At 45.7% G+C, this 21,028-nt stretch overlaps 1 protein-coding gene across 1 annotated transcript in view; it reads right to left on the bottom strand.

The window, feature by feature from the left end:
• MEGF9 (multiple EGF-like-domains 9) overlaps positions 1-20,838 on the bottom strand; it is a 125,019-nt gene extending 104,181 nt beyond the window's left edge. The window contains exons 1-2 of the mRNA XM_010571136.1: positions 20,731-20,838; positions 20,375-20,597 (exon numbers count right to left, since the gene is read on the bottom strand). Of these exons, the coding sequence (XP_010569438.1) occupies positions 20,375-20,597; positions 20,731-20,838 (331 nt within the window). The remainder of the gene's footprint in view (positions 1-20,374; positions 20,598-20,730) is intronic.
• Between the last annotated feature and the right edge of the window lie 190 nt (positions 20,839-21,028).

Below are 21,028 nucleotides of genomic sequence, written 5' to 3'. Positions count from 1 at the left end.
GCGCCATTTCCACCATCAGCCCTCCACAGAGCTCATCCCACGAGGCGAGGCCTCAGCCTAATGTCTGCTAGCACTGCTTTGAAAAGGACCGATTTTCAGAAAAACTATGTCCTGTGCTGGCTGTGAATGCCCTCGGGCCTTGCTGGATTTGAGCGGGCATTGAGTTAGAGTGGACACATGCGACAAAGCCCGGTTTGAAGACCCGTGCCCGTGCTGCCATTGGGACCAGCCTGGGGCGGCTGCAGGCTCGCCAAGCCCTGTGCCTCGGCACTGCCACTTGTGCTCTGGCTCTCGGGCTGTCTGAGGGGGAATCAACCAAAGGTCACTTCAATTCCTCTGCCGGAAGCAAAACCAACATTTGAGGATGTTCAAATTCTCATTTCACAGAGACAAGCCAAAGGGAAAGGTTTTGGTCTGTCTAATTAGTGGAGCTCAGCCAAGGTGCTTGGTTGAGGCCTGCTGGACGATGGTACCAGGCTGGTGGCCAGGTGAGGCAGATGTCTGCTTTTCCAGGTGGGTTATGTGGCAGCTGAGATGGGCAGCATTACACCACGGGGCTGAGGAGCAGGCCGTGGACTGGCCCCCTGCTCCCCTTGCTGCGGTCCCCTGCCCAAGGGCCGGTGGTGTTGAAGAGGGTGTAGGAAGATGGCAAGGACAAGGAGGGCACGTCTGCAGATGGAAATGTGCAGAGCTGTGTGAACGGGGCAGCACCAGCACCCAGAGCCTGGTGTCTTGTCCCCATCCAGCGGCTGGTGGGTGAGGGCAGCTCAGAGACTTCCCCGAGGCCTTTGGGCCGAGGTCTCTGGAGGTGTCCACCTCCACCCGAATGCACGGCAAGCTGAGCACAGGAGCGCTTTCCAAAACCTCTTTAGCTTCAGCTTGAGAATGAGAGTGCCATGCTTTGAGGGGGGAAAACATTTTAAAAAAAAAAAAATACTTAATGCTGTAGGACAGTGGGATTTGCACCATGCTGCTATCGCACAGCCCAGCATGGTCCTTTCTGCACGCAGCAGCCTCCTTTGCTCCCTGGCCCCGCCATGTGCCAAGGGATGTCATAGAGCTGTTCCTCTAAATCTGGCAGCAAAGCAATGGGTACTCGGGTTTTGCTCGCTGGGAAGCACCAGCGTGTCACCTGGGGGTCTCAAATAAGCCCCCATCGGTTTGTGATGTGCCATGTTAGACTCCATCGGTTGTGCTTAATTACTCACCAAGTCACAAGGGGGCACCCATGGCTAAAGCTTTAATTATCCATTAAGACCTGAGAGCCTTTATGTCGCGGGGGCGGGGGGGGGGGGGGGTCTTCCCGCCCCCCGGCGCCCAGCAGCGCCGTGTCTGCCTCATCCAGGGGGGTGGCTGCAGTTGGGAGGAAGGGCTGGGGAATCAGAAATAGGGTCTTGGCAAGGTGAGAAAATTCCCAGTTCCTTTTCTGAGGGAATACAGGAGGACTCCTAAGATACTTTCCGTTGTCTGGAGGCTTAACCAAAGTCTACTAAAGTCATGAAATAATAAGGTAGGACCATTAAAATAATCCTTTTAGGCATTTTGCTTTATTTTTTTCCCTCCGGATAATGTTTGAATCCTTTTTAGTTCATAACAAGTTCAGCACCAACTGTTACGCTAACAAGAGACAGTCCTTTATAATTAAAGACAGGTTCATATTTTTGCAATTTAAGGATGGAATTAGATTTCTGGGATAAGAGTGAAGCTTTCTAGTGATTTTCTTCTTACTATGTTTATGTAGCAACTTAGAACTTTATAGACTTTTTACAGTTGCATAAGGACTTCAAAATACCCATAAGTAAGCTGGTACTTCCCCGTGGATTGAGTTACTGTGTTAGTTTTGCTGTTTATTTTCAAAATTTCTGATTAAGTCTCAAAATTGCCAAGCACCTTTATTCCTGCTGTGTCCTTCAATAAGAAATATGGTGTTCCGCATTTCTAAAATGGCTTCTAAAATGGAAATGTGAATGGAGATCCTGGCTGTCTTTCCCCACCTTCTCCCCTTTCTCCTCTCTAGACTGTGCTGCTTCCACACCTGCATTAGCATGTCCTTCCAGCGGTGTTACACACCTCTATAAGTTCTTACAACTGCAGCGTTAGAAACTCCATACACAAAAGATTAATTGTACTGGTGGGCAACGTCAACAGCACTAGTAGTTCTTTCCTCCCCTGCACCAAGAATGGAAAGAGCTTTTCCCACTTTGATCAGGAAAAGCCTGAGCAAACAGATAGGCTCAGCAGCATACCCCAAGGGTCATGGAGCAAGAGGCAGGGACAGGACTCCTGCAGTGGGGGTTTCTATGCAGGGAGCCTCCCCCCTCCTCTTTCTCCCAGGCACAGGCAGCTAGAAACTGCTGCTCTCACACTGCTGACGGGTGTCTGCATGACGAGGTAAATGAGCCTGGAGAAAGTATTATGCAGGGAAGAAATCCTGGCACTTGCCAGTGAGAACTTTGCTAGCTGTAGAAGTTGGATGCCTGGAGACTCCTGTAACCCCACAACCCTACCTCTCTACTTTCTCACTATTGTTCTCACCTGGCATGCGAGAAGCCCAGCAAAAGCAGAGGTTCCTAATTGCCCTTTTTTTAAAGCAAACCAGTCTAATTTCTGCTGAGTGAGCAGAAACTCTCATTAATTTGGAACAGGGAGGGAGGAATGTGTAATGGGCAAAGAAGCATGGATGAACTCCACGCTTGTCTCCACAGTAAATGAACCTGCGGTGAAGCCAAAAGCCCCGTCAAAAGCTCTGGAGGAAGGTGCAGTTAATATTGTAGCTTTATGGCATGCTTGCTGTCCACAGCATCAGAGCTTCTCTCTCTCATGTCCAGAGCAGCTTTGATTTTTGTGGTGGTGGAATGAATTCTAGGTTTATATTTTAGTGTCTTTTTGTTGGTGGTGTTCTTTAAATATTCTGGCTACCGTGAATAAGGTTTTCTCTGGGACAGTGGGTCAAAGCTAGAACTATCAGCTTCTATCAGACACTTTCCAAAAATAAATTGGCAAATTTGTGGTAACTCATTATCTTCGGCACATGGCTGATGTGTGTAAAGCCCGCCAGACTTGCATGCATACAGCTTAATGATGTTAAAACAGGGAATAGTCACTGTGATATGATACTTTTGAGTGGCCTGAGAAAGTTATAATGTGTGTTTCTTTCAGCCTAGTGCACTAAAAAGAAAATGTGCTGGGCAGGGCTTGCTCAGCTTGTCCAAGTCTTAGGTTGTTTCTAAGCTTGCTTCATCTGTAAGTAAGGTAGGATGTGAAATTTGTGGTTTATGTGATCTGGGCTTAGTGTCCCCCTGGGGCTTTTTTTCCCCCTTTTCTTAAAAATTTCAACTGTGGAGTCTTCAGTGCTGGGAATGTTCTCTTTGCGCTTGTCCAGCTTGAGCACAATGAGGGCCCCAGTTGGGTGCCTGGAGTTTCTATAACACGTCAAATAATAGACAGAGGTTGGACATGACCAGGCTTCTTTTGGTACAATATAGAAGTGATATACTTTGCTGTATGCACACACATGTCTTAAGGAATCTAGTAACTTCTGTCACATATTATGGTGTAAGAGGATGTTAAAAATCTATTGCAATTCAAAGGATGTAGGGAAAAGATGTATATAATAGAAAAAGAGTTAACACAAAGATGCGAAAGTGAGGAAGAAGCATGTGTTTAAGTAACCATAGTTATTGCAAGTCCAGGAAGAAGGTGTAAGTTCTATCTTGAGCCTCCCAAATCCATTGTGAATGTCTCCTGCCATCCAGTATAATCTCTGAACTTCAGTAAATCCTTGTCAGTGCTTGTTCTGGGATGTTCTAACCAGGAAGAAACTTGCAGATCCTGCAACTGTCAAGCCTCAAACTGAGGAAACACCTGGGTTGTGTCAGGCTGAAATGCAGAAAGTGAGACCAGCTGATATTCTGATGTGAAACCCTGGATCTGGTTGGAGCTGATAGCCACTTCAGAGTGTGTTCTGATGTCCCAGGACAGTCCCAGAACTGAACAGTGTGAAATGCTGTTAGTTTTAGCTTCATGCTCTGTTTGGTGAGGGCAAGGATCAGAGAGCCCGGGAGGAGCAGTGCATCCAGCATGTGAGGTCCAGCGGTAGCACCACAGGCTGGCAGTCGAAGGCACAGAATGTGGAAAACTGAGCTGGATTTAATGCTTTGTGTGAAAGTCTCTTTCGTTCCAGAGCCTGTGTCTGGTGGCTAAAGGGAGGGCAGAAAGCCAGGAGGGAGCAGGGATCTTCCAAACCCAGCGAAGGCATTTATCAGGGCAGTTGTTGTCTTCATGCCACCCCAGTCAAACCAGGGAGAACATCCAGTTGTTTTGGGGGTCATTGGTAAGGACGGGAGAGAGCAGCACCTTGGCAACAACCTGGGAAATGACAGTTATCTTGGCTTGTGCCTATTGTATGTGGGAGAAAAATGAGGAATCTCAAATCATAAGATTGTTACAATGATGCTCAGTGTTTGTCAATCAATGTTTTACAATGAGAAAAAAAACAAGCGATGAATAGAAAAGATGGGGTAAGTGTTAGGTTATCAAATTAATATTTTGAAGTGTAGGAAACCCTTTCCTATGTATAGGAGAATTTCTGAGTGGTTCTGGGTGTTGGATGTGCAGTGGTTTTGGAAAATCAAGCTGTTGAAACAGTGGAGTTTGTTCTGGGATCACAAGTAGGGTTACAAAAGCGGAAGCACCTTGAAACAGTCGTTTTCACAATCTTCAGCGTTAGCATGTTAGCCTCCATCTGTGTTTACAAACTGAGATTAAGAGCTTTATTTCTGTTACGTTAATGAAAGTTGGTTTTTAAGAGCCTTACAAATAACAAAGGACCTGAAAGCCCTTTGTCAAATGCAAGTCTTCATCCAACATGACTTTAGAGTGGGCTGTTGCTCTCCTTTACCCTCCTGGCTTTCAGCCCAATGTAAAATGGTGTTTTAGTTAGCCAATGCCCCGCACCCAACTTTTCTTTCTTATTTTCCTTGATATTTAAAAGCAAGTTGGGCAGGACATTAATGTGTTCCACCCCCTTAGTTTGTTTAAAGCCCATCTTGCTCACATTTCAGTCAAGCTTAGCAGAAACTCCCCTTTGGAACAGGATCATGACATACTAACCTCAGGGGTTTCAGCTGAGATTTGCTTGCTTGACTTTTCCCTGGATTCAGTGACCTAGTTCCCCTGTGCTCCCTCCCTGATGTGAGGAGAGTGAAGGACACTCGAAAGAAATCTTTGTAACTTGCTCGATTTTCAAAGTGTCCCTCCCAAACTGTTTGCATTGGCTTCTCCTTGTTTCTTACCTCCCCTTGCTCCTTGTGGCTCCACTCTGAAAAAGGACTGTGTAAATAGAAAATAATAATATAAATAAAAAGAAAGAGTCTTTTTATTATAGTTGAGCTGGAAGGATTAATGGCAAATTCTTGTAGAGTAGTCACTGTAACAGCTATGGTTACTGAGCAACAAGCCCTGAGCTGGTTAGGCACCTTTTTGCTTGTCCTGAACACTGTAAAAGGCTCATCCAAATCCATCCTCCATGTAGTGCCACAAGGCAGCCTATTGTACTCTAGAAACAAAAGCATTCAGGAACCTAACTTTAAGAATTATTCCCAAACTCCCAAGCTTTGTAACTTGAAGCATTAAACCATTATTGTAAAAAATCTCATTTGAGAAAGCTGTTCAAGCCAGTAGGCACAGCAAGGGTTGGGAAAGTGTACTGAAACTTCAACCCAGTCCATGAATCAAAGGCCAATTTTCAGGGTTGGCTTTATGTCCCAGAACAGGAGCAGGTGGTGTCAGGATACGAGCTACTGACTGAGCAGTGGCTCCGTGAGCTTCTGCCAGCAGCAAGGCATGGGTGAGGTATGGGCAGGACACGCTCCACCAGGCTGTGCTGGCTGCTCTGTGCAGATACTAGAGAAGCTTCCCTGAACCTCCCAACTGCTCTTTCTTCTGGGAGTCAGAAAGTTTTGTGCTGGTGTCTAGTGGGGAGATGCTTGGCAATGCCAATTTCCAGATGGCCTAAGATCATGATCACAATGTCATAATAAAGATAATAGAATAGATTTAGGGCTGCTTTCCTTTGCCTTCTGGCTTGCAACTTTGTTTAGTAGTTGCCTTTTCAAATTTGACTCTTTCATTTTTCCTTCTAGAAATACAAATTACTACCAACATATATTGTTTCTTTTCTTGGAATGAGAAAAGGATACTTGCAGTCCCAGGGCCTTGGGAAACCTCTGTTATTGCACACTTCAAAAAGTTAGTAGTGGAGCACTTTTGATCCTTAATGCCTGCCCTGCAACCACTGCTCCCTGTTTGAGAAGAAGCAAGGACTCAACCAAACTGTTGATGCTTTGCATCAGCATCACCTGTAGGCTGCCTCCCTGCACTGCATGCAGCTGCTCTGCTGGCTTTGGCACTTTAGGACACGTAACACTGTTAAGGTTCACCTTTCTCTTTTGGGTGGCTGCTTAAGTTTGTCCAATCTCCCTTGTAGCACTGAGACAGACTTGTGGTCTTCTCACAGACGTGGAGATAGCTATGCCTGTTTCCCACCAGATTATTTAACATCTGGTGATCTTGTTTTGCTAGAGTCTTGGGGAATTCTGGGTACAAGTGACCTCAGTTCTTTGCACCTTTGGCACATCTGTGTTCAGCCAGGTATTTTGCTCCTCACTAGAAATCACAGCAGGTTGGATTGGCCCTCCCAGACTCAACTCTTCCTTGCTTTCCTCCTTTGCTTGATGCCTGGAAATCCAGACTGTGCTGGGAAATCTTAGATGCTGGCTGATGCAGAGAAGGCAACCAAAGCTGGCAAAACCGGTTGGCTGTGGTTTGTGTAGTCCATATTCTGCTGCTTAGTGCCAGCAGCATGCTCTCCCTGCGTAGTGTGCCATATTATTTACATTTCTGCTCAGTGTGTTCTTCTCTGGCACAAAGAACAAAAGCATGTTGGTATGGATGGGTGAGAATGTGTAGCTTTGTTATTAAAATTGGGACTTTTCCTGCTTGGACTTTGCATTGGAAATAGCATCCAGTGATTAATCTCCTCCTGGCTTTGTTCTTTTTATGACCAAGGGTTTGGCTCTTGGAGGACTTCCTGCTTTTTTGGAGGGGCTTTGCAAGGTTGATTAATCTGTAGTAATAGTGGCTGAAGTCACCAGAGTTTCTATAGTGACCAGATGGAGATAAGAAAGTACATGCTAGTGGTAGTTGCTGAAGATGCTGGATGCCAAAATTGCAAACTGTTTTTAAACAGACCAACGGAGCAAAAGAGTTCTGTGGCTCCACAGTCAGCTTGGACCTGAAGGTCGTCTTTGTTTGGCTGAACAAAAACCAGATAAACAAAGCACTGAAGGCAATTAGCTTTGTTTGCTTGCCTTTGTCCCCTCTTCTCCCAAATCATTGTAAAATTAGGAATAATGCCAGTGAATTCTGTAGCTATTCAGTGGACTAACGCTAGTGCACAGGAGATGAGAAACAAGTAAGTATAATACTGCTGTTTTCAATAACCAGCCCATTCAGTTTTAGCTTTTATTCCATTTACTTTCTCTGTTCCAGATTTAAGGAGAGTTTTTTGATCACTGTTGTAAATGAAAGTACCAAGCATTGCTGTAACCATATATCTAGGTGTTGGTACCACACTTCTCCTGGGAAGGTCTCTGCTTTGCCCAACGCTGGCAGCCTCCTTTTTTAGAAGTTTTACTGCAGCTTCTTGGTTGTGTCTGGGTTTGTGGATATCACCTGTGAATGAAACAGCATGTCAGCGAAGGGATATGCTGGGCATTGGGCTATGCTGTTAAGTGACAAATTTCCTGGATGTGCATGCCATAAAGTTCACTACAGAAAAGGGTTAATTCCAACCTCCCCCTTCTTACAAAAGCTTTTTGTCTACCGTGTGCATTGGCTGGGGAACGGCTCCCATCAAAGCTTGTCACATGAACACTGCTGCATAAAACAGATATGGTGTGGAAACACACAGGCTGCTGGGAGGGGACTGGTGCTGAAGCAGTGTAGGTAACATCCATGCTGTACAGTGCACAAGGCAAAGGCAATGTCCCTTGATGGGGAAAAAAAGCAAGTGTGCGGGCTTTCTGGCTGCTGGAAGCATCCAAGCTGACATTAAGCCTGCTGGAACTTGCTTTCCCCGTAGTCATGACCCTCAAGCACTGCACAGCCCAAGCCTGCAGTGGAGTCCATCCAGCCCTTGGTCTTTCTGTATGTGGTCTTTAACTGCCCCGCAGGAGAGGTGCAAGGTGCTGGGTGTGAGTGTGAAATGTGTTCCTGCAGTCAGCTGTTTACTCCTACAGGTCCTAAAAGCTTCGTTGTGGGTTTTTACTTGAATACACTCACTCCAGTCTAAATGAGGGCTTTGTGGTCCAGCCTGTTATTATTTGTAAAGAGTGCTGGGAACCACTGCACAAACATGGCTACGTGGCTGTAGTGGAAGGTGACAGGCGCGCAGCGCCTTGGGACAAACACAGCCCAGGTTGAGCAGCCTTCCCCATCCCCTCAGAAAACATCTTGTGATTTGTAGGGACAAAGATGGGGACTTCCCATGCCGATGAAATGAAAACAAGTGTATTGGGTCTGGCTGAGATGGAGTTAATACTCCCCATGGCAGCCCTCATAGCACTGTGCTCTGCATCAGTAGCTAGAAAGGTGTTGATAGCACACCAGTGTTTTGGCTACAGCTGAGCAATGCTGGCACAGCATCAAGGCTGTCTCTCCAACATTTTTGCCCCCCCCCCAATGGCAGGCTGGGGCAGGGCAAGATCTTGGGAGGGGACATAACCAGGACAGCTGACCTAAACTAACCAAACAGATATTCCATACCATATGACGTCAGCTCAGATATAAAAGCTAAGTAAAGGGAGACGGAAGGGGGGGGCATTTTGTCTTCCGGAGCAACCGCTACGCGTACTGAAGCCCTGCTTCCCGAGAAGTGGCTAGACATCGCCTGCTGATGGGAAGTAGAGAATAACATCATTTGTTTTTTTTCTTTGCTTTCGCGCGCGCAACCTTTGCTATCACTTTATTAAACTGTCCTTATCTTGACCCACGAGCCTTTTGTTATATTTTCTCCCCCCCGTCCAGCTGAGGAGGGGGAGTGATAGAGCGGCTTTGGTGGGCACCTGGCATCCAACCAGGGTCAACCCACCACAACAAGACACGTTGGGCTGTGTTATTTCTGATAGCTCTGTGTTTTGTCTCCCCAGTTCCATATCATTCTTCGCCTGTGACGATGACCAAGTCCTTGCTGCTGTCTCCACCTCGTCTCCCTGGTTAATCGGGCTCCTCCCTGCCTTCCCAAGGCTGTCACAAGGTCATGCTCACAGTCTGAGGGGCTCTGCCTGAGCAGTGCAGCAGGACAGGCCGTAAATCACTGATAGCTCCGGCGCTGTTGGGCCCCGTTAGTGTGCTCAGGCAGCGCCACGTGGCAATGCTGTCAGTCTGGGATCCCTCCAGAGGGACTGATGCTCAGTAACCTCCTTGGGAGGCTTCCTAGGAACACCCCAGCCTATGCTTCACCTTTTCTAACCCTTTTAGGATCACTTTAGACATACGGCCTTTGATGTGACTGCAGCTGTTGGCGGCGTGGAGTCTGCCCGGAGGGCAGCGAGCTGCCCACAAGCACCTTTCCTTCAGGATCTGCCAGCACAGCCTGAGAGCAAACAGGGTTGGGCTGGGGCAGACCAGTCCAGACATTTGCTAATTCCCAGGAGTGTCGCACCTCTATCTGCAAAGATTTCCTGCAGTTGAAGGCTGTTTCCCTCCAACACCTCTCCATGGGTACCCAGGAGGATGGAGTGCACGCACACAGTCTGGGAGTAACATGGATGCCCTGTGCATAAGTGGTGCAGAACACAGGTTTTGAATCTCGCAGCAGAGACAGGAGCTCTTTCAGGCCTGTTCTGGGAGAAGGACATCTGGAAGGGGGAACTTGTGCAACCCTACTCTATGCGGGATAAAACCCCCCTAAGCAAACAAGGTCAATACTGCTGATGGCATGACAGCAACAACTGCCCCCACTTTTGTCTCCTCTAGGTTGTGACAGGAGGCGAGCAAGGCATGTCTTCATGCCCTGGTGCATTAATAAGCTGTCCCTAGTTGCGGTTGGTTGATGTCAGTTTGCTACCTTCACTTTGTGTAGTTATTTCTGGCCAAGGGAAGATTAAGCCTTCAGTGGGTGTTTGGTATGTCAATAACTATAATTAAGCTTTTGTGGTTGTCTTGCAAACTCTGGAATCTATAATTTTCAGCATAGTCCCCTCCTAGTATTGCTAGGGGGAGAGGGTGGTCTTTGTTGGACTAAAAAAAAAAAAAAAAAAAATTATAAATTTTAAAATCAAAGCTATAAAATAAAATGCTGATCAGTACCATTTACAAATATTTTATGTCAATGTTATTTCCCCTTTAAAGGAGGAGGAAAATAGAAAGCTTGGCATATCTTGCTGTCTTCCAACTACTTTGGGGAAAGTTTTACCCAGAAACTAATTTGTTCCTGTTGTTTAATAATGGCATGTCTGAAAAAAAGAAAAAGAAAAAACCCAGCTCAGTTTGAAGGGGTGAAGAGTACAGGGAAATTTTATTCTCTCCACAGTGTCCCTTTGCAGACCACGTACACAGGACAAGTGTGTTTTGCAATACTTACCAAGTGCAATGGTGTTGAGGGGGGCTCTGTGGTCTTGTGGCATGGTGGGGACAGATTCCTGGGTTCTCCGTCTTGCTTTGCTACTCACTGTGATCGGGGTGGGACAAGTTACTAATGGTCTGATTTTATTGTCTGAAGTTGGGGTGATAAGTACATCTCCCAGAGATTGCTGGGGAACGTGTGACTGCTCAGGCATCTCTTTCAGAATTGCACCTTTATATATCTGGGGGGTTTTGTATATCCAGCTGGTGAATTAGGGAAAACTGTGGGTGGGTGATGAATTAAGGATCATGTTAATTGCAAAGTGCTTTTAGGATGCCACGATGAAAGGCATGTTAAGGGCATCAAAGTGTTTTTTGTACTAACAACCTGTTCATCATATGTTTGATGGGGATGGCTGGTTTGGGTGTTTTGTGTGTGTTATTCTGAGGAAGGCAAAGGTGAAAGCCGCATTACCCACATCAGTTAATGACTGAGGCTGTGTTAGCCATTTGACAGTGAGGCTGTCAGGTGCACTACATCAGTGTTCCAGAGAAAATACTGTATTTGCTCCCTGCCTGGGGCATATCCACTGACAAGAATATTAACAAAGTATTGTTGCTTATTCAAGACTTTGAAGATGTAAAATATTAAATAGTCTCATTTATTCCATCCTGCTGATTAATGCAACTCTTGCAGTGAGTTTTGGTCTGGTTTGTGTGCTAAATGTGGGACTTGATGGGGAAAAAAGCTGCAGTCAGAGCCATTCGGAGAAGAGCATCTCAAGATACAATGAGCAATGGAATGAGATTGAAAGTTGCCCTTTTTAATCTAAACAAGAAATAGTTTAATGTTAGCTCATAATGAAAAAAAAAGCCAGAGAAAACAATATAACAGAAGAAAGGCAGGTGTTCAGGCTGGCTATGAAGCGAGATGACACTGATAAAGCATAAATTTCATGTTTGAAGCAAATGTTGAAGCATGGTGAGTTTGCCAGTGGAAAAGTCTGCTGATGACACACAAATGAGATGTTCCATATGAAGAGGCATTTGACTGTTTTCTGAGAAACTGGACAGTAAACAGTGTTTCTTCGTTGGTTTTTGGAGTGTAGAACTTGACCCTGAACTAACCCTCATCAGTGACAAGGCTCTTCTTCAATCCCACAGACTTTGAGGGAATAAAAAATGGGAAGCAGGCTTAAAAATGTCTTGATTTGGTCTGTATAATGGCTCTTCTATAATGATGTCACTGGATGCTGCAAATGAGGACTTACCCCCTTGGCTATATTTCTGAAATATGTAAGGGCTGAATTCTCTGTGGTCTTCCACAAATATAAATTTTAGCTAACACATAGAATTTCTCTGCAGTTCTATTGCTGTAACTGTGAGCAGTGGAAATGCAGGATTTTTACTAACTTTACTAGCATTCCTAGCTTTTTTTTTTTTCCTGAAAGCATGGAAAAAGTGCTATTAAGTGTTGGCAGTATTTATGTATTTATTTCTGTTTGCAAGTATATACAAATCTGCTCCTCGGTCTCTACATGGTGAATGGCAGATACCCAACTGCAGTCAGTGGTGATCCATCAGTTTATATCAAGAACAAGTCTGGCAGTTTAAAACCTCCTGAAGCACGTTAGAAAGGCTGATCTGCTGCCTGCTAGAGAGTAGTTAGTCCAGGAAACAGTCTTCTGGCAGCTTAGTGGAATGCATCCCAGTGACTCTCTCTTCTGCAAAAAATTTAGGTATCTTGTACAAAAGGATCTGGAATTCTTTTTTTAAAACAATAATAGGAATAGTGACTTCATTGTATAGGATTGAACAATGGAAACTTTTGATAGGAAAATCCTAACTAAAATAAAGGTTTTCCTGATTAACGGTGCAGAGATGCCAATCATGCTGCATACAATACTCTGGTTGGCTGCCGCAGGGAAATTCAAGCATTGCAAAGTTGTGTGGGATTCGGTCCAGGTGTGTAGTTCAGGAGGATTTGCCTTTGGCAGAGAGAAACTACCTTCAACAGACATGTTGATGGGATCAGAGTCTCTGATGCTGTGATTATTGCTTTATTAAAGGGAATTATGAATCACACAGAACAGACAAGCCCAAGAGCCTTAATGTGGGTAGAGGGAGAAGACCAGCAAAGCAGTTTGTCACAGAGGCAAAGAGCAAAGCTGTTACTGGTAGATCACTCCTTTTCAAAGGAACTGTGCACCAGACAGGCTGAAGTTAGCTATGAGTCTATACAAGCAAGAAGTCCTGGTGAAACCAGAGTATGTTCTGGAGGCCTGAGAAGTCAATATGAGTCTTTCTGTTGGCCCTGACAGGCTTTGGACAGGATCTCCATGCTGGGAGAGCTAGAACAATGATGATTAAATTGTTTATACTTTATCTAACTTGCTGGAATGTTAACCCCTTCTTGCTTGGCAAGTTTGGCCCCATCAGGGCTGAGCTGAGTGCATCCTGAGAGGTGTTTAGTGGGAATGGAGATGGTCCAGCCCCTGACATACCTGAGCCTTGTGTCCACCCGATCCAGTGATGAGTCTAGCAGCATGCAACGGCTCCTGAGCTTTTGGTCCTTAATGCAAGGTCCCACTGTGAAGCTGCTTTGTTGCACTCTGTACAGTACAAATGCATTTAAATGACAATAATAATAAAAAAAATTAAAAAAAAAAACAACAAAACTTACCAAGCTCTGAAAACAAATAAGCAAACAAAGTCCCCTTCCATGAAATCCCATTTCAATCACTTCATTTTATTTCCATGTTCTTTGGGGAGGAGGGGATTTATTTCACCAGTGGGTGTATAAATATTGACTTGATTTTTTTGTGTGTGTATGTCTCTGTTCCTCCAATTCCACAACCAGGTCTCTTATTAGTTCTTACCCAAACATCGGTAAATACAGTCTTTCTGCAGTGGCTCCAGTTTGGGGAGCTTTACCAAATACTATTGCTATTGAAGTGGAGAGAGAGCAAGTGTGCAGATATGAAGAAGTGTGTTTGCTGGAAGAAAAAAAGCCTATTAGCTTTGAAGCAGATTTGTATACTTTCAGTTAACATACTGAGTATGTCAGAAGAGAACTTCTCTGTGAAAATGGGCTGTGTTTCTGCTTTATGTGTAAACAATTCAAGTGAAGTATGAAGAAATCAAGCATTGTTCTGCTCTGAGTGGCACAGATTGCATTTCAGTCAGTGCAGATAAAGTGCTAGGAATTATCAACTGTACTCCAGAAGATGTATTTGAATTGCATGTTTAATCAGCAGGGTTTTTTTTACATGAGACTTTACAGCCAGATAAAACAGAATGATCTCTAATGAACTGTGCATCTGGATGATGGCAGGTTGTGGTGAATGTAAAAGCTGGTTGGGAAATAGATTTACACTTTCTCCTGCAGGAGAGGCTGCTGCCAACTGTATAGTAAAGTAGTAACAGTTCACTGGCAGCACTTTATGTCTGAAGGTCTTAAACCTCTTTACACATAAGATGATCTGTATCACAAGCTTCACTCTAGAGACAAGAAAATAATGGCACAAAAGCAGTGGTTTAAGTTGCTTCACGTCACCCTGCAGGTCACTGGAATAGTGAAAACCAAAACTGAGCTCTGCTGAGATCTAGGTTAGCGTGAGATCCTTTGGACACTACTGCCTCCAGGCAGAGAAGAGCTGACTGCTTCAGTCTGAGACATCCAGGACCAAGCAGCTGTTAAGAAATGAGTCAATATCTCTTTCCAATTAATCAGCCACATCACTTTTCATCAGAACTGTGATGAGCAACTGGTTGCGGAAATAGCAGAATAGCTGAAATTGCTGCTAAAAGAAATGGTGTCATAGCAGTATGTTGTAGCTTAGATTAAGTTAAGCAATTCCCTGTTATGGTTGGTTTGTATCTTAAAGTTACTCTCAGACTACAGAAATCAAATTGCAGCTGTTTTCGTGTCAATACCTCAGAACTTAGTGGAGTACAAGCTTTTGCTTAACGTACGTGTCTGTACATGCAAGGGGTGTCTTATCCTTGTCACTGCTAAAGAAGGGGTTTTGGTGCCATTAGTGAGCCCAGGGTAGAGCCCAAGAGATGCTCATCTCAACTCTGTCTAGTCTCACCCTTCCTTCATTTTGCCCTGGACTTATTTCCACTTCAATTTCTGCCTGACACAAGGCAGGTATGATTTCCCTTTGACCCATAAACTGCTCCCACAGGCCTGCCCAACACCAGTACACAGGGTTATCTTTCCTACAGCAGTTGGAACTGACAACTTTTCGAAAGTTGTCAGTTCCAAAACAGAAAATACATCTTGTTTTACCTGTAAAAAAACCTTTTTGTTTTAAATAGTATTACCTTAAATGTTGGTCATAACAAAAAGTTGTTCTGATGTCTTCTAAGCTCTTCTTCCTTTCCCCTCCCCATTGAAACTACTCAGAATCTGACTCAGGCTTAGTTTCTGTCTGTCTTGCACAAAATCTTTGTACCGGGCATTTGCATTGTAACATGCTGTCTCTTGAAGGCCAAGATCTTGCACTGATTTCTGTCTCCCTTTTGAACTCAGCCTTGAGGCTTGCTGAGTGTGCAAATGAGCTCCAGCTGCCGTAAGCACCATGTTCTCACATTTTGGCACGTGCATCCACAGAACAAACAGCATGTCTTTTCTGAAAGGACGTAGTGTGACTTAGTAGTTGGTACTTTCCAATGTTTGTCAGCTGCAGCTACCTAGTCCTTGTCCAGTTGTGTTCAGAACAGGTCAGGCTCGCTGCTTCTACCTACATCAATTCTGTGTGGCTTGTGCAGGGACTGGCACAAGCATGGATCCACACCCGCATCAGTGCTACCGGGATATCCAAGAAAGCTGACAGACTGCACTAGAGGGGGGCAGTGCTGCCCAAAATTCATAAGCATTGTGCATGTGTGACTTGCAGAATTCAGACTTAAATTTTACACACTGGTTTATGCTTCCTGCCATAGTAATATGCTGTTGTGGTACCAACCACAGTGGCAGTTGTCCTTAATATGCAGGAAATTATTTAGATCACCAGGCACTTTTACGTACTGGTGTAATGTCCATCTTTGCCATGGGAGAAGGTGCTCTCAGGATGGTTCTGTGTCATGAAGAAAGGATGTGCTGTTTTAGAGAAAGATCACATTACCTGCGCTCACCCAGGACAGCACACGTCCATCTCCACCAATGGAACAGGGTCCTTTGGCAGGCCAGCAGGAAAAGCGCTTATGCTTGCTGATGCATTACTGCATTTAACTAGGAAACCTCCAGACTGGGAGAATTGCTGCTGCATGTGCAGCAGCCCAGTGGAGATTCTGATGGTGGAATTGTTCCCCCCGCCATGGTAAAAGGGGGAAACAGGCCTTAAGTTTTCTGCTGTGCAGCTCAAAATGTAGCACCGGATCATCATGCTACACCAAAGATGGCAGAACAGCCTGGTCTGGTGTTTAGATTGGAGGACACTGCTCAAAGGGGCCCAGTACTGTTGACTCTTTTGTGTTTTCCAGTAGCACCAGTGACTGAATAGGTCCTAAACCAGGGATAGGTTGAAGCCAGCCTAGGAACATGCAACAGGGAAAGCAAAGGGATGTTAGCAAAACCAGGCAGCCTTTGCCTGATATCTTAAAGAAGGTCAGGATTTAGGAGCTGTAATATCTCCCTGTCAAATCATGCTGATGCATTGCTCTGTTGTGGCTTACCTGTCACTTCAACGCTGCTTTTAACACTGGCTGCACAATTTGCTCTACAGCCATCCTGCAAAACTGTAGTTTTCTAAATATTTAAATAGAAGCATATGACAGAGTTGTGGCAGCATTTTCTTGGGAAGGGTGGGCTTGGACTTGTATTGCTGCATTGTGTTTCCTTTCATTCCAATGAAAAAAGGCTCCATTTAATGATTAACAGCCATTCCTACCTCTCGGCTGGCTGGGCAGCACGATGTGATATGGTATAGTTGGAAAGCACAGAAAGATCAGTCTTTGCCACACACAGCATCCCCGCAGCACCGGTCAAGAGACAAAAGCCTTTAGTATTCCCGAAAAGAATCTAAAACATTTTACATCAAATGGCTGCAGAAGTTCAAACATGTCACCGCTAGCCTGTGGCACAGGATGGGATAGGGTTTGTCAGAAAGGCTGTGGAGAGGGGGAGAAAATAGCACTGGGCAGTAACTTGGTTATGTACATGATTTTTGAGCTTTCTGTATGTGTCCTATATAATTAATACTTTCCATAGCACACTAGCAACAAGAAACATAACCCACAGCAGCTTTTGCATCACAAAATCACTGTCCAACAGCAGTTCCTAAAATCAGAAGTGCTGCGTGCGTTCTGCTCCTCAGCTGAAACCTCCTAGTCTTGCAGTGATGGCTGAAGCCCGAAAGAGAAAACGAATAGGAGCATCAGCTAATTGGACCCCAGCCAGGCCAGCTTCTGCCTTCATGGAGATCTTGGCTCTGCCATGGGTGGAGACACTTCTCAGCAAGAAAATGAAGTTCATCAGCAGGTTTCTGCTCATGACCAGGTCCCTTACAGGGTAGGGAAGACTTTAGTTCAGGGCTTGAACTAGTGCCAGTTATTTGAATAGAACTCATGAGTGTGAGAAGTGCCAGTATGCTCATGTTAAAAACAGGATCTGAACAGAAAAGTCGTGTAGGGATTAGGAAATCCTGTGCAGGGAATTACATACCTGGGAGAGCATTGCAGCACAGTGTGGAACACATAAGGGCAGAGGGGCTGGGCTGCTCTCAAAGGGAGCAAGAAGGGATAGAAATAGTTGCTTTGGTATAAATGCTTCAGTACTGCCCCAAGAGCCTGCGATCAGTACCAGACCCCCTGCTTACCACTCTCCAGGGGCTTCTTGCTGCCAAGGCTGCTGACGTTTGCAGCGTAGGTGCTAGGGCAGCCCTCAACAAGACGTCCCTGGGAGCTGGAGACTGGCATAGCCAGTCCCTCCTATGCCACTGCCCGGACTACTGTGACTGTGCGTGGGCTGAGGGATGAGTCCTATTTCTGTGGATGGTTAATGTGTTCCTGGTGGCTTTACAGGTGTGGATCCAGTCCTCCCCAGTAGCCCTGTTCCACGTGATACATGTTCCTGGGCTATGCCATGTGCCCACATAGCTGTGTCCTCCTATGATTGCAGGGACCATTACTCCTTCATGGCAGTGGCACTTTCCACAGGCTGGATTCCCTTTCCCTGTGGCTCCAGCAGCTCTTAGCCAAGTACCAAGTTTAGATACTCCTGATCTGGGCTGGGTGCAGCCCAGAGGGGAGTGAAAGGCTCTTTATCCTGTCTCTCCTTCCCATGTTTATTTGATCCCTCCCACAAGTTTTTCCGGTGCTTTGGGTTTCATACTGCTTGTGCCTTCTGCCTGGTCATGCCACAGTTTTAAACCTGAATAGGGTATTTATCTAAATATATCCAAATATATCTCTATAATTCCTTGTGAATTCTGGGGGTAGTGAGTGATTCAGGATACTCTTCTGACTTGTGCAAAGGTAAAAATGATTGAACTGTAATTCAGCATTGTCCTTCAGGCCAAGCCAAACTGGGCGGGCAAGCCCAGGTTAGTGTCTGGGATTCCTCTGGTCCTTGAAGCTGGGCACTGTGAGTCGTGTAGTGCAGCTGTAATGTGTGCTTGCCATGGCTCCTAGATGCCTTCACGCTTGGTTTTCCAAGACGAGCAAAGAGACAAAATTATATTAATAAGAGCCTTGATGTTTAACTAAGCTACAGATCCTGAGGAGAGGTGGGTACTGATTTTTCTGGAAACTGGCTAAATGTGGATGAGTATTTTAAATGCTGTATTTATTCAGACAGTAATGACATGCTGCTTTTTTGGAGAGGTGCGTTTTGTCAAAAGCAAGTGTTCTGTTCCCTGTTCCCGATGTTGTGTGGTATGTGGTGGCATTTCCTCCTCCCCTGTACTTTTCTTATTTTGGCTAATGTCGCGGTTTCAGCCCAGCTGGTAACAAAGGACCACGCAGCCACTCGCTCCCTCCTCCCGCCCCCCTCCGGTGGGATAGGGGGGAGAATCGGAGGAGAGAAAAGGGGAAAAAAAACCAAACAACAGAACCTCGAGGGTTGAGATAAGGGCAGTTTACTGGGACAACACAAAAAAAAAAGAGAAGTTACAACAACAACAGCACTAATAAAAGGAGTGATGCACAGTGCAACTGCTCACCACCCAGAACCCGACGCTCCGCCACTTCCCCCACTGAAAGTCGAGAGAGCTCCCCCCAGCCCACTCCCCAGTTATATACTGGGCATGATGTCACATGGTATGGAATAGCTCCTTGGCTGGTTCAGGTCAGCTGCCCCGGCTGTGCCCCCCCCCCTCCCAAGTTCCTGTAAAAATTAACTCTATCCCAGCTGAACCCAGGACATTATCCACCCCTTATTCTATACCATCTACATCATGCCCAGATCTTACATTTTCCAATTAACCACTACCACTTTCCTTGTCTTATATATATAAGTATATGGACACACACACACACAAATAGTATTCCCTTAGTCTATGGGCCATCCCTCTAATGTGTCCATCAATTTTATTTAGTCCATGACTTTGGGGCTCCATCTGTTGTAACAGTCCTTCAGGACAGGAGAGATGGTGTGAGGTGTTGGGTTGTTGTATGCTGCCTCTGGAACTTGTGGCTGGTATATTTGGTGCAACCCATGCCCTGGTCTGCAGGTCAAAGATGTTGATCTTGAGGAAATTGCTGGGCGCCAGTTCAAGTTCTATCACTGTTGTACTTGGCTCAGTTTCAAAGTCCATCCTTCAGTCATTTGGGTAATTCTTACAGTAATACCCTTGATATGGTATATAGACACTATAGCTACAATGACATACATTGGCAGGTTATTTAGCAGTTAAATATTATACAGCCTAATTCACTGGCTATTCTCTCCCAAAATCAAATCTCCCTGAGGTACACATCGAACTTCCCCATCCTTCTGCATCACCCACCAGGTGTACCCAGGTCCTTGAGCAAAAACAATCCCTTGGATGGGTTTGTCTCTGCTTGAAGGAGGACTAACCCAGACTGTCTTTCCTAACATACTCCTCATGTGCACTACAGGGACTTTATCTCCTTCTACAGTATGTGGAAGTCTTGGTTGGGCAGGGCCAGCCCAATTGGCAGATCCTCTAGTATTAACTAACCAGGTGGCTTTTGTTAAATGTGTATCCCAATGTTTGAAAGTTCTCCCATTGCTCTCAATGTAGTTTTCAGCAGTCCATTGTATCGTTCGATTTTTCCAGAGGCCGGTGCGTGATAAGGGATGTGATATACCCACTCAATGCCATGTTCTTTGGCCCAGGTGTCTATGAGGTTGTTTCAGAAGTGAGCCCATTGTCCGACTCGATTCTTTCTGGGGTGCCGTGTCACCATAAAACTTTCTCTTCAAGGCCCAGGATAGTGTTCTGGGCAGTGGCGTGGGACACAGGATATGTTTCCAGCCATCCAGTGGTTGCTTCCACCATTGTAAGCACATGGCACTTGCTTTGGTGGGTTTGTGGGAGTGTGATATAGTCAATCTGCCAGGCCTCCCACTGTTTATATTTCAGCCATCGCCCTCCATATGACAGGGGTTTTAGCCGCTTGGCTTGCTTAATTGCGGCACATGTTTCACATTCATGGAGAACCTGTGCGATAGTGTCCATGGTCAAGTCCACCCCTCGATCACGAGCCCATCTATATGCTGCATCTCTTCCCTGATGGCCTGAGGTGTCGTGGGCCCATTGAGCCATAAATAGCTCACCCTTATGTTGCCAGTCCAGGTCCACCTGAGACACTTCAATCTTGGTGGCCTGATCTGCCTGCTGGTTGTTTTGATGTTCTTCAGTGGCCCGACTCTTGGGTACATGAGCATCTACGTGACGTACTTTTACCACTAGCTTCTCTATCCGAACAGCAATATCTTGCCACAGTGCGGCAGCCCAGATGGGTTTACCTCTGTGCCGCCAGTTGCTCTTCTTCCATTGCTGTAGTCACCCCCATAGGGCATTTGCCACCATCCATGAGTCAGTATAGAGATAGAGCACTGGCCACTTCTCTTTCAGCAATGTCTAATGCTACCTGGATGGCTTTTCACCTCTGCAAACTGACTCGATTCACCTTCTCCTTCAGCAGTTTCTGCGACTTGTCATGTAGGACTCCATACAGCAGCCTTCCACCTCCGATGTTTTCCCATGATGCGACAGGACCCATCAGTGAATAGGGCATATTGCCTCTCATTTTCTGGCAGTTTATTATACAGCGGGGCCTCTTCAGCCCGTGTCACCTCCTCCTCTGGCGAAATTCCAAAATCTTTGCCTTCTGGCCAGTCCATGATCACTTTCGCAGTTCCTGGGTGACTGGGGTTTCCTATGCGAGCTCGTTGTGTGATCAGTGCGACCCACTTACTCCACGTGGC

This window comes from Haliaeetus leucocephalus, unplaced genomic scaffold (genome assembly GCF_000737465.1).
Source record: "Haliaeetus leucocephalus isolate CR32 unplaced genomic scaffold, Haliaeetus_leucocephalus-4.0 Scaffold306, whole genome shotgun sequence".
NCBI lineage: Eukaryota > Metazoa > Chordata > Aves > Accipitriformes > Accipitridae > Haliaeetus > Haliaeetus leucocephalus.
Note: the sequence above shows the minus strand (reverse complement) of the source record. Positions and strands in the feature narration are given on the sequence as shown.